Source organism: Pinus tabuliformis, chromosome 6 (genome assembly GCF_031772625.1).
Source record: "Pinus tabuliformis cultivar Carrire ecotype Pingquan chromosome 6, CPIR1, whole genome shotgun sequence".
NCBI lineage: Eukaryota > Viridiplantae > Streptophyta > Pinopsida > Pinales > Pinaceae > Pinus > Pinus tabuliformis.
The window spans coordinates 847,561,859-847,575,088 of NC_142292.1; the positions used below are offsets into that span (position 1 = coordinate 847,561,859).

The 13,230-nt window shown below is 33.9% G+C and overlaps 1 protein-coding gene across 1 annotated transcript; it reads right to left on the reverse strand.

The window, feature by feature from the left end:
• Window positions 1-2,936: 2,936 nt before the first annotated feature.
• On the reverse strand, window positions 2,937-7,365 carry LOC149261532 (beta-glucosidase 12-like). The gene is made up of 13 exons (XM_089381951.1): window positions 7,115-7,365; window positions 6,935-7,001; window positions 6,390-6,448; window positions 6,202-6,277; window positions 6,031-6,111; window positions 5,859-5,946; window positions 5,524-5,776; window positions 5,320-5,435; window positions 4,406-4,626; window positions 4,257-4,288; window positions 4,061-4,163; window positions 3,518-3,626; window positions 2,937-3,422 (listed from the first exon to the last, which is right to left on the reverse strand). The coding sequence occupies exons 1-13, from the start codon at window positions 7,268-7,270 to the stop codon at window positions 3,254-3,256; spliced, it is 1,530 nt and encodes a 509-aa protein (XP_089238077.1). The 5' UTR covers window positions 7,271-7,365; the 3' UTR covers window positions 2,937-3,253.
• Between the last annotated feature and the right edge of the window lie 5,865 nt (window positions 7,366-13,230).

A 13,230-nucleotide genomic window follows, 5' to 3' on the forward strand; every position in this document is an offset into this window, starting at 1 on the left:
CTTGTAATATTATCGAAACATGGATTAGTAATCTCTAGCACTAGCCATTAAATCCTAGCCATCTCACATAGATTGTAGAGAATCCCCTACAAAGCGATTATGCACCATCTCAAAATAATGTCAATGTGAAATACTTCCAATATTCCGCTCAATTAAAAAGAAACATTAAACAAATGACTAGGGGGATCAATAGTGGGAACATAGAGATATGGTGCTAATTGACATCCTTAACTAATTGACTAGTGCAGAAGAACACAAAGAGAGATTATATTTTTCATAGACACAATGAACCAAAACACAAACAAGATAGAATGTACATAATGAAATCCTAGTCAATATGAACATATCCTTTATCAAAAATAGTTTTTATGAAAAGAGGTTGTTGTCTAGAATTCCTAATCTACTCCATGCCTCCCAAGCCAAAATCACTATACCCAAGATAAACCACCACTAAACAGAATTTGTCTACTTTTTATACAAAATTTTCTTGGAAACATCCCTCACTTGTAGTGCCTTAGCTTTATCCACTATTTTGTAAACAACACTCAATAAAGTTATTGGTTGACATCCCCTAATGGTGTCCCTTGTAGCATTCTTGAGAATGAGCTTGATCAAACCTTAATTTATGCTCTTCATCAAACATGTTGAGGTAAATGCCTCCAAATCCAAATGTCTAATGTCATTCCCACAATATCCCACATAGCCTTGTAGAAATCGCAAGGCATTCCATTAATCCATGGATATTTACCATTCCACATAAACCAAAGGGATGCAAAAAGTTAATCCTTCACGAAATCCCAATCCAACCTAACAAAATCTACAATAGTGCAATTGTGTGGCATTTCCCTATGACAAGAATTACTAGAGGAAAAACTACCTCTCTTAAAGGATAAAGTAAAAAAATCATTGTAAAAATGATCACCAAACATACCTTGGATCTTGAAGGGTTCTTCCTCAATAAAACCATCATTTCTACGAAGATCAAGTGTTATGTTAGTTGCTACTTCTTTAAGAAGTCTAAAAAGAATTGGAGCTCTCATCCCCCCATAAATTCATTGTAACCTAGCATAGACCCTATCTTATTTAGCAATATGGTCCTCCTCCTTTTGCACTAACAACTCCAAGATTGTTGTATCCTCCTAAATAATAATGATATGTATATCTTCCTCAAGGAATATATATGCCTCCCCCAACTTCCAACTAGTTTTGTCAAGCTCTCATTAATGCTTACACGCAATCATACGCTCCTAGCCACTCATGAATATGATTGTCACCTAAATGACCACCTCCAAAGGTAACACCTATCAAACCCATATCTCCAATAGATATTGATTGATACCACTAACTTAGCTCATTTAAGATAACTTAAGCTTACACTTCCATTATGTATTTACAATAATTACTTTTAAATTCCATTTACCTATTTTATTGTTTTCCCTTCTAGATTAATTAAATTGTTTTATATGCACTTATCTCTCTATCATCAATTCTTGTTTAAAAAAAATATATATATATATATATATATATATTTTAAAGTATAATTGAAATTTAATCTTTATTAAGAATAAAAATTATAGTCAGCCACACTACCAACCTTCTTGACATATTCAATCACCGATCTCCCTTCTATTTCTTGACTTGTTCAATCACTAGAAGTGTAGCAATCTCCCTTCTATTTCAAAATTGAAATAAAATTTTAAAAAGCCTCAATTAATCTCTATTCACCATAGAAATAAAATTTTAAAAAGCCTCAATTAATCTCTATTCTTAAGGTCCACTAGACCTTATTGTTCTCAGTGTACGTTAATCAACATCATCATAATAAATTTATTATTTTCATAAGACCAACATATATGTTTAGAGGGTTAGCTCAATTGGTGATCAAAATCCAAGCTTCAAATCCCTTTACGACCTGATTTACCTAATTTACAAAATAGAAAATAAGTTGTAGACCTTAAAAATTTAAACTAATAATTAGATAATACATTTATAAAATATTTATAAATCTTAATATTTTATAAAATTTTATAAATCCTAATATTTTATAAAAGAATTATTATAATAAATTAAATAAATTCTCATATTTAAATTTAGATGAAAAAAATATCAAATCTAACTCCCCATTAATATTATAAAAAAATTATTATAATAAATTAAATAGATTCTCATATTTAAATTTAGATGAAAAAAATTATCAAATCTAACTCCCCACTATTCTGACCAGTGATCTCAAACATCATCTTGATATCTCATCCATCATCATCCTCATTATTCTAGTATTATTGTGACCAGTGATCTCAAACATCACCTTGATATCTCATCCATCATCATCCTCATCATCATCACCTTGATATCTCATCCATCATCATCCTCATCATCATCCTCATTATTCTAGTATTATTGTGACCATTGATCTCAAACATCACCTTCATGTCTCATCCATCATCATCCTCAACCTAGTAATAATAATTAATAATAATTTCTATCATTCTGACCAGTGATCTCAAACATCGAGTGATCTCAAACATCACCTTAATGTCTCATCCACTCAACCTAGTAATAATAATTAATAATAATTTCTCATAAGAAGGTGACAATTCTCTAACAAAGTCAACCTAGTAATAATAATTAATAATAATTTCTATCATTCTGACCAGTGATCTCAAACATCGAGTGATCTCAAACATCACCTTAATGTCTCATCCACTCAACCTAGTAATAATAATTAATAATAATTTCTCATAAGAAGGTGACAATTCTCTAACAAAGTAAAGCTAGAGTTTACCCTTTAATGTATTTATAGCGCTGCAAACTAAATGTCTAAATCGTTCAATTTCATCAAAGCTCAGCTTTATCTCTGTGAAATAAAGTTCACATTTTATTTTAATTCCTTAACAGGGTAACAGAGTTGTCAGTGCGTCGCAGCTTTATCGATGTGGGATAAAAATGTCCATCTATTTTATTTTATAAAACTAAAGTTCATTCCATTGTGTTTCAGCGGTTGGAACAAAAAACAGCGTTATCATCTTACAATCCAAAATTCAAACTTCAGCTTTCATTGAAAAGAACATTAGAGTTGTGTGTAAAACTAAATTGCAGAGACCCTGTCAACATTAAAATATGTTATTTCCTAAGTGCAATATGAATCAAATTTAATATCTACAATAATAGGTTTGGCTCAGATATAATCCTTGTAGTTTGGGTAAATTTCTGGGGTTTTCCAGCTCCTCCCTGCCGCGAAACAAACCATGAATTATTCTTTAAGAATGTTTCGAAACCATTTTGCAGATGCCCTGGGATGTCGTCTTAAACCGTTTCTGTAATCCACATAGAATAAACCAAATCGATAATTGTATCCACTCGCCCACTCGAAATTGTCCAGAAACGACCAAACCAGGTATCCTCGCACGTCCGCACCCTCCCTAAAACTCAAATAATTACAGCATTCACATATATACTTCACAGCTTGAATAGGATGGAAATCGAACTCAAATAATTACAGGATTCACATACATACCTAATGGCTTGAATTAAGTAAGATAAATGGCGAAAATGGTACTTCACTCGCCCAGAATCGTTCAATGCTCGTTCAAGCGGGGTTGTACCATTGTCAAAATCAGCATATCCTGTTGAAATTAATGGTATTTTCAATCATCATATTCATATTTTTTTGACGGCATAGATTTCTTTTTCAAAAGGTTGGAAGTGTTGAATTTATTTCGAGGTTGGAAGTGTTGAATTTATTTTAATGGTGTATTTTGTGTTTTTTTTTTTAAGTTTGGTTGGACAATACTTTTATCATGTTTAATATATTATTTTAATGGGGAGCCCTAATTACTTTAACAAAGCACTAGATTACTTTCTATCCAAAATCCGATAAACTACTTTGTTTTTATGATTAGTTTTGGAAATATTTCAAAAAAATGAAGTAATTTTTTAGCTTCACTCTTATCAGTACCAGTGAGATCAATTTTTTTTACTTCATTCCTATTAGCCTGATTGCAAAATAAATATTTCTGAGGTCGACAATAGATATAAAGATTACTCTGCATCTACATACCAGTCTCAGTGATGTATATGGGAGGGTTGTTATAACGGTGCTTTATATAATTTATTACGTCCTTCAATCCAGCGGGATAAGACCTGAAAGCGCTGACACCTTCCTGCAGATAAGGACATCTTTTACTAGAATTCCAATAAGTTTGTTGTGCAGTAGTCAAATAATCAACTTCTTAAGGAAAAACTCAAGTGCTTACACTGGATCCAATGTACACTCTGTTTACTTCATCTGAAACACACAACATATACAAAACCAAGAATGTTTCAATACGGAAAGTTGCAGCTGAGATGGATGAACCACAGATCGCTTAGTAATTTGCCATTATTGAGCACAAACTAAACTTACAGGATAGATTAGCACGGGCATCAAGAACGTAATCTGTCTTCAGTGGGTTTAGTGGGTTGGGATTGTTGATTGCAAATTGCGTGGAATAGTAGTTAAAACCGAGGAAGTCGAATGAACCTTTCAGCTCTTTTGACTCTTCATCGGTAAACCGTGGCAGCCGCGCTCCTACTAAACTTTTCATGGAATCAGGGTATTTTCCTGATGTCAATGGATTCAAAAACCTGTAGCCAAAATGCATTATTGCTATTAGTTTCATTGTCTCTTTGTTGAACTTATCCCAATGGTAAATTAGAGAATAGATTGTAGATTTGAGAATATTATTAATGCTGTGGACAAGAACTAGGTCAATTGTCTATTTTTTTTCAAGAGATATTTCTAAATCTGTAATTGAGATAAAGATGCATAGTGTTTTATGCCAGAGTCATATAACAACTTCAATTGCTGACCATGTTTATCTCAATTAGAGATTTCAGAATTTATCAAACAAGAATAAGATCAGATAATTAACTTCCCTCTTATCTATTTATTTCAAAATATTCTTAACATCGGAAATCTAAACTTCATTTTAACATTCTAAAACCAAACATCAATCAAACCCTAGTAACATGGCATGCTCTGCATAAAATAAATATTCTTAAAATCGGAAATCTAAACTGCTTTTTAACCTTCTAAAACCAAACATCAATCAAACCCTAGTAACATGGCATGCTCTGCATACCACCCTATATTCTGAAGTAAAAAATCAAATATCAATCAAACCCTACCCTAGTAACATGGCATGCTCTGCATACGAGAAGTAAAAAATCAAATATCAATCAAACCCTAGTAACATGGCATGCTCTGCATACCAACCTATTCTGAAGTAAAAAATCAGATATCAATCAAATCCTAGTAACATGGCATGCTCTGCATACCACCCTATTCTGAAGTCAATTGCTCTCTGGGCAGCACTTTGATCAAGCAGAGACTTTGAGAATGGCACCGTCCAGTCCACTTCAAGTGCTATGCCAATGGAACCTTTCTGCTTCCCCTGCATTTTTTTTGCCAACAGTTATTCAACTGATGTATATCTTCAGATTATATTCCAGAGTGTGATTTTTAAAACTGCATAACCTCACCTGGTATTTATGCCTATATATTTTTACAGCGGTACTATGTGCAAGAAGCATGTTATGGGCTACAATATAAGGCTCTGTCGCTGAATTTCCCGCAGTGCAGTTTCCAAATCCAGGCGAACAGCGGCCCGGTGCGTGAAGCCCCACATCGTAAGAAAAATATGAGAAGATCAACGGTTCGTTAACAGTTACCCAGTACTTCACACGGTCTCCAAAAGCACGAAAGCATTCTTCTGAGAATATGCCAAAGTCGTCCCTGGAAATTAAAATCATATCAGAATTACCATGTTTTCTGACCTTTACGAAGCGTGAAACAGGATTACGGTAGCGGATCTTACACAACTTTTTTGCTACGAAATCCACCGTATTCGTCCTCCAGAGCTTGTGGCAAGTCCCAGTGATACAGAGTAACAAAAGGCTCTACACCTGCATCAAAACTCAGATCCATGTATAAAAGGCCAGGTATACGTAAAGCTCTTCACATGGGTAGCTAACATTTGTTTTAAATACCATTCTTGAGCAGCTCGTTGATGAGATTATTATAATAAGCGATGCCCTCTTTATTGACACCTCCCTGTCTTGGCGAACCCACTGTAAAATATAAAAAATGGAAGCCAGCAGTTAAAATCCATTGCAGATTTATATATGTGTATGGGCAAACTGGTTCTTATTTCAACTTACTAGGAAATATGCGCGACCAGGAGATAGAAAAACGATACATGTTCATTCCCAAGTATTTAAGAAGCCGAACATCATCCTGCAGATTACAAATAAAATAATTCCAGCAGCTACTCTTACAAAAATAAAACAATTATAGTGCTAGATTCGAAATTCAGTACTTCAATTTTTCTTATCATTTTAATTTGTACCTTGTAGCGGTGGTATTGATCGACTGCAATGTCCCCATTCTTTCCATCGGCAATTTTACCTGCATCAAAAGCAGTGGTATAACTAAGACTTTTTTGCTTGGTCATTTTTACCAGAAATTTTTGTAGGAATTTGTTTTTAAGTTAGTTTGATAATTTTTATCTGAAATTTGGTAAGAATTTCTGAGTTTTGCATTTTTATTAAAAAATTGGTAAAGATTATAGAAATTTTTTGCCATCGTTAATGTGCAAAAATCTAATGTCCAAAAAATTAAAAAATACTAAATCTATTAATACATTCAAAACCAATTTTAAAAACTAGCTAAAATCAAAACCAAAGTATAAAAATTAACTAAAATTCATAATCTCCCTAAAAAATTATATCACAAAATCATAATCTGGCTAAAAATTCTATCACAAAATTCCACACAAACACACCAAAAAAACACTAATAATTAGACTGCTCCACAACAATAGATGAATAAACCATCCCAATAAAATATTCAACTCTTCATATTGGTAATGGCGCATGTATGCCAGTAATGAACCTTGAATGTGGGAGAATGTATCCCAAATGCTGGGACCTCTCCGGCCTTCCCGGGCAGCTCCCTCCACCTGTAAAACAATTATAATCAATCTAAACATCATGAAAATGATGAAGGCAGAGGGGTACATAATTTCAATTAAGAAATGTAAGTACAGTGAGTAAAAGTGATAGAAGGTGGAACCTGATAAGCAGATGACCCAGCACCAAATTTAAAACCCTCTGGGAAGCTGCTTCTACCCAGCCTCGGGTAAGCTGCTGCAGCTACGATGATCAGCAGATAGCTGAGTGAAAGCAAGCATATGTAGAGTGCGCGAGGTAGATCTAGACCTCCTGCCATCTTCGCCGTTATCTTTGAGGCGCCCCCGCAGGAATTTATTGTTTGCTTCCAAATTTGTTTGATGGTTTTTCCAATCCCGATTGCACTTTCAATTTGGAGACTGATGATTGAAATTTAAACCTAAAGTCGTGCCAGGTGTCGGCCATACTGACCTCCTTCTGACAACGCCATAATATTCGATAATTTCTGTGGTGCGCGCCAGACAATACATAAATATTCCTTGTACCTACGTTCATTGCACGACTGTGAAGCTACAAATGTGGGACGAGATAAGGCTTTAAATTTGACGCCGGTTTACTCGTTTTTCCGCTTTTTAACCGTAAAATACAGTTAATTCTAAAATATACATGTGAAGGTTAACTTGCAAATAATTTTGAAAAAAAAGTCAAAATGACGGGTATATTAAAAAATGAAAAGTTTTAAATTTTATATATATTTATTTATAAAATATATATTTAGCTGACACTGGGATATGTCTGAATCGCAAAAATATATATTTAGCTGACACTGGGATATGTCTGAATCGCAAAATGACCCCGGGTAGGTAAATTTAAATTACCATCACAAACGCGGCCATGCACCCACAAAATTTGTGTCGTGGTCAAATTTATTTCCTTTTATTTTATTTAACCATTATTTATAAATAAATAATTTTAAAACCTACACAACTTTTACTTAATCCTCAAAACTATATGTGAATTATAAAATTTGCTCCTATTTAATTTTATATAATCATTCAACAATATTGAAAAATTATGTGAAGCTCAAGTATTAGACCACAAGTTCCATATTATCTCCATTATGGTATTGGATTATAGGTTCCAAATTACCTGGGTTAAATACAATTAAATCTCAATATGTAATTTTTTTTTAATATTATTTAGTGATATTGTTTTAGTTTAAATGATAAACGAATCATAATTATTGACAACACTTATTAGGATTGAATTAATAAAGATTATTAAACTTATTTATAAATTTATAGTAAATTATTTATTAAATAATAAATTAAGTGTAAATATGCACAGAATTTAAAGTTATCTCTCAGACTTATAAGACAATGCATAAGTTTTTGTGTCACATTTAAATTCATTTATTTAATACTCCAACTAATTTTAACGTGTTTCAGAGTACCCTCTAAAAGATTTGGGGCAGAAATGGGCAGAGGTAGATCGATTTTATTATTTTTTAACTATCTATTAAAAATTGCAGCATGGCAAAGAGGGAAGGGTGGATGAGAATGTTGAGGATTCGACATTTTAGCCATAGTGAGCATGCGTTGTGCTACATGTATGGTTCCAACTACACATGCGATGGTTGTGGATAAGTCGGTAATAATTTCATTTTATTATTTTTTAACTATCTATTAAAAATTGCAGCATGGCAAAGAGGGAAGGGTGGATGAGAATGTTGAGGATTCGACATTTTAGCCATAGTGAGCATGCGTTGTGCTACATGTATGGTTCCAACTACACATGTGATGGTTGTGGATAAATCGGTAATAATTTCAGCTACCAGTGTCGCATGTGAAGCTTCGACTTGCGTGAATCCTGTGTGCAAGCTTCCAAGTCCACGAGGCATTCCTATCATCCCAATATCTTCTAAAGTTCAAGAAGCAGCGATTTTCACCCCATATCTAATGCAACCTTTGTGAGAGAAAATATCAAGGTTTGTTTTTTTAGTGTCGAGAGTGTGACATTGACCTTGATCCTCGTGGGTAACATAGCCGCATTCGATGTGGTATGCTTTGCATCCACACCACATGCTTCAATTCCCGCCTTCTCACACAGTACTCGACATGTATATAATGTATGTGGAAGAGCGATTAGTTCTTATCACTGTTGTGAGGGTTTTATGCCCTGTGACTTCATGTTACACCTTTCATGTGCTTTCGATATGCCAGAAGAGATAATAACGTAGTGGATGAAGAGATGATAATGCAGTCGATGTGATGTCGATACGCTAGAAGAGATGATAACATAGTAGATGTGTTGGTTATAAGCTAGAAGAGATGATAATGCAGTCAATGTGATCTCCATACGCTAGATGAGATGAGAATACTTGAGGTACCCTGTGCTCGAATGTCCACTTTATTTGTTAATTTTTTATTTTACTTTATAAATTTTAAGAATAAAAAATGATAAATTATTGTTAATTATGTTTTTATATAAAAAATATTATGCATGGTAAAAATAAATATTAGAAGTCATATGAAGGGCAATTTAAATATAAAACCGTCCTAAAAGAATTCCGTGACGGGTAAGGGGACCCGTCAAACCCGTCAAATTTAACCCCTGGGTCACGAGATCCATGTAAATCACCATGTGGAAAAAGAAAAAAACACATGATGATGTGACTTGCAGCTTTGCCAATATCTCGGGAAAACCTTTTCCAAAGCGGTTGGAAATTTCATACAATAACCATAACTTGAAGTCGGACAATTATCTATCCACGTGGTGTACCTAAATTAAATTGGTTGGTGTGAGATTTAGTTTTTAGTAGGTTATTTCATTTTAGAGAATTAAACTATTTTAAGATGAGCTCAAGTTTGATATATAACATTTTATTAAAGAATTTTGCACAATTTTAGTGATAATATTTCATTGATGCTTAAATCTAATATTGAAACTAGTTTAATTTAACTTTATATTTAAAAAACAAAACAAAAAATATAAACTATTATTTTTATAAATGTTTGGAAAATTAATCAATAAATAAACTCACAACATGTATACTCGTTGTACAAGTGTAAATCAACCAAGTAGAATTTTTGTAGATTTTGTTTGTAAATCAACCAAGTAGAATTTTTGCAGGTTGCAGATTTTGTTTGTAGGCTAAAGGAAAGATGAAGTTCTGAGTAGGAGTACAAATTCTCCATTCTATAACACACATACATCGAGTAATTAATAACGAAAGTGCACTTAATGAAAGCTTGGTGAAAAAGTATGGTCAAACATTTATTCCGCAGTAAAGATGAAGTTATGAGTAGGAGTACAAATTCTCCATTCAGCAACACACATCGAGTAATTAATAACGAAAGTGCACTTAATGAAAACTTGGTGAAAAAGTATGGTCAAACATTTATTCCGCAGTTGGCAACATCTGCAAGTTCACAAAATCATATATTTTGTAAAAGCGCCCATACTATGTCTTAATACTTTGACTTTGTCAGAAATTAATGTGTTGCTATGTCTTAATACTTTGACTTTGTCAGAAATTAATGTGTTGAAACGTATGCTTCAAATAGACATGTATGGAGAGGTCTTTAGCTTAGTCGAGGGAGTAAGTTTGAGAAGTTTCAGAGAGAAAATCGTGGAGCAATTTGTGGTGTGTGCCTAAAACATCTTAGTTACAAGTTTTACTTCTGTAACTTCTCCTAGTGAATGTAAATCTCAGTACATCTTAGTTACAAGTGTGAGTATTTTTGGCAACTCCTGGTGAATGTAAATCTCAAAAAGAATTCTTGTTTTACTTGGTGAAGGAGTGCAACCTCCATTTATCATGCCAATGTATTTTCATGTGTTTGGAAATTAAAATCTAAAGTATAGTTTGTTGCTGTATGTCTCTAGAATATGATGTTTCATTTTTACCACGCAACCGCGCAACCACTCTATTTTACTCTGAAGTCTAGAGGCAGACTCCTCTCCCCTAACTCTTTCAGCGCGATTTGAAGTCTAAAGGCAGACTCCTCTCCCCTAACTCTTTCACGTGATACCTCCTCTCCCCTAAGTCTTTCACGTGGTATCAGAGCCAGGTTAAACTCTGTTAGTGTAAGAACAAGCGTTTTTACTAGGTGGCGCGATTTGAAGTCTAGAGGTAGACTCCTCTCCCCTAACTCTTTCACATGGTATCAGGTTAAACTCTGTTAGTGTAAGAACAAGCATTTTTACTAGGAGTTAAAAATTGTTTTGAAGACAGATTTTTGGAGTGTATTTACTAGCAAGGAGAAAGTTGTTTTTAACAGTTAAAATGGCAACTCTTTCACCTGGTATCAGAGCCAGGTTAAAATCTATTAGTGTAAGAAAAAGCGTTTTTACTAGGAGTTAAAAATTGTTTTGAAGACAGATTTTTGGAGCCTATTTACCAGCATATTTACCAGCAGGCGGAAAGTTCATTTTTAACAGTTAAAATGGCAACATCAAGCACAAGCTTCACTAATCCTCAAATACCTCACTTTAATGGTAAAAGTTATGACTACTGAGTTATAACAATGAAGGCTCTATTTTCTTCCCAAGATATTTGGGATTTGGTGGAGAATGGTTTCCAAGAACCAACAATGCAACAACATACAATGCCTTGTCACAAGAAGAAAAGGATTTGTTCAGGGACAACATGAAGAAGGATTCAAAAGCCCTCTTTTATATTTTTCAAGCAGTTCATGAAAGTATTTTCCTAAGAATTGCAGCAACAACAAATTCATGGGACACCTCCAGACAGCCTACCAAGGCATGGAAAAAGTGAAGACAACAAAACTACAAATGTTGAGGAGAGACTTTGAGACAATTTGTATGAAAGAGTCTGAGAATGTAGACTCATTTTTTACACAAGTAATTGGATTGGTTACTCAAATCAGGTCTCATGGTGAGACACTTGAGGAAAGGAGAATAGTTGAGAAAATTTTGAGAAGCCTTCCAACAAGATTTGATGCCATTGTTGTGGCCATAGAAGAGACAAAGGATCTCTCACAATTTTCAGTGGATGAGCTTCATGCATCACTAATTTCTCATGAACATAGACTAAATAGAGCAACAAAATCCTCATTGGAGCATGCCTTCAAGACACAAGTTTCATTTGGTCAAGTTAGAGGAAGAGGAAGATCATATACTAGAGGAAGAGGAAGAAGCCCACACAGAGGTGGAAGAGGCAGCCCTTCAAGCTCAAGTGGAAGGGACAAAAATCAAAATTCAAGTCAAGGCCCAAGCCAGAATCAATCACAAGGTCGGAGGTATGACAAATCTCAAGTTCAATGTCATTATTGTAAGAAGTATGATCATTAAGCAAATGAATTTAGAAAGAAGAACCATGACATAAGTAACAGACCAAGTGCAAATTTCACAAAAGAAAATCAGAACCAATATAGCGTATTTTTAACTTGTAATGTAGCACAAGAAAAACAAAGGGATGTATGGCTCCTACATTCAGGATGCAGTAACCACATGATAGGGAATATAAAAATGTTTTCCAATCTAGATGAAAATGTGAAATCTAAAGTGACATTAGGGATTGATAGAAAAGCCTTTGTCATGGGAAAAGGAAGAATCAATATTCTAACAAAGAGGGGGGAGAAGAAGTAAATTTCAAATGTTTATTTTGTCCCTAGTTTGAAGAATAACCTCATAAGCATTGGGAAACTCATGCAAAAGGGATACAATGTCTTTTTTAAAAATTATGAGTGCACAATTTTGGATAAGTCTCCAAGCAGACAACTGATTGCAAAAGTTAAGATGACAAACACTAGAATGTTCCCCCTAAAGATAAAAATGGATTTGGAAGAAGAAGGTGCCCAAGCACAACTTTTAATGAATTCACAAGAGGATGAAAGAAAATTTGCAACTGTCACACAAGTAAACTTTCAAGTAGAGGTCAGATGAAAATTGGTTATGGCATTTGAGATTTGGTCATCTCAATTTTGGAGGTTTGAATTTTCTGCATAGAAAAGGCATGGTGAAGGGATTGCCACTCATAGAAAAATTGGACAGCTTATGTGAATGATGCATCTTGGGAAAACAACATAGAAATACATTTCCAACAAGAAAGTCAATAAGGGAAAATGAACCTTTGGAGATTGTCCATTCAGACTTATGTGGACCAATGCAAACACCATCAATTGGTGGAAGCTATTATGTTTTGACTTTCATAGATAATTATACAAGGAAGACATGGGACTACTTCCTAAAATAGAAAAATAAAGTGTTTGAGCGCTTCTGCCAATACAAAGCTCTTATTGAGAAGCAAAGTGA

Coding starts and splice junctions, on each gene's coding strand:
- LOC149261532 (XM_089381951.1), bottom strand. CDS start 7,270: ATGGCAGGAGGTCTAGATCTACCTCGCGCACTCTACATATGCTTGCTT. Junction 4,164..4,256: donor GAGTGTACATTGGATCCAGT/GTAAGCACTTGA, acceptor CCTTATCTGCAG/GAAGGTGTCAGCGCTTTCAG. Junction 3,423..3,517: donor TACTTAATTCAAGCCATTAG/GTATGTATGTGA, acceptor TTTGAGTTTTAG/GGAGGGTGCGGACGTGCGAG.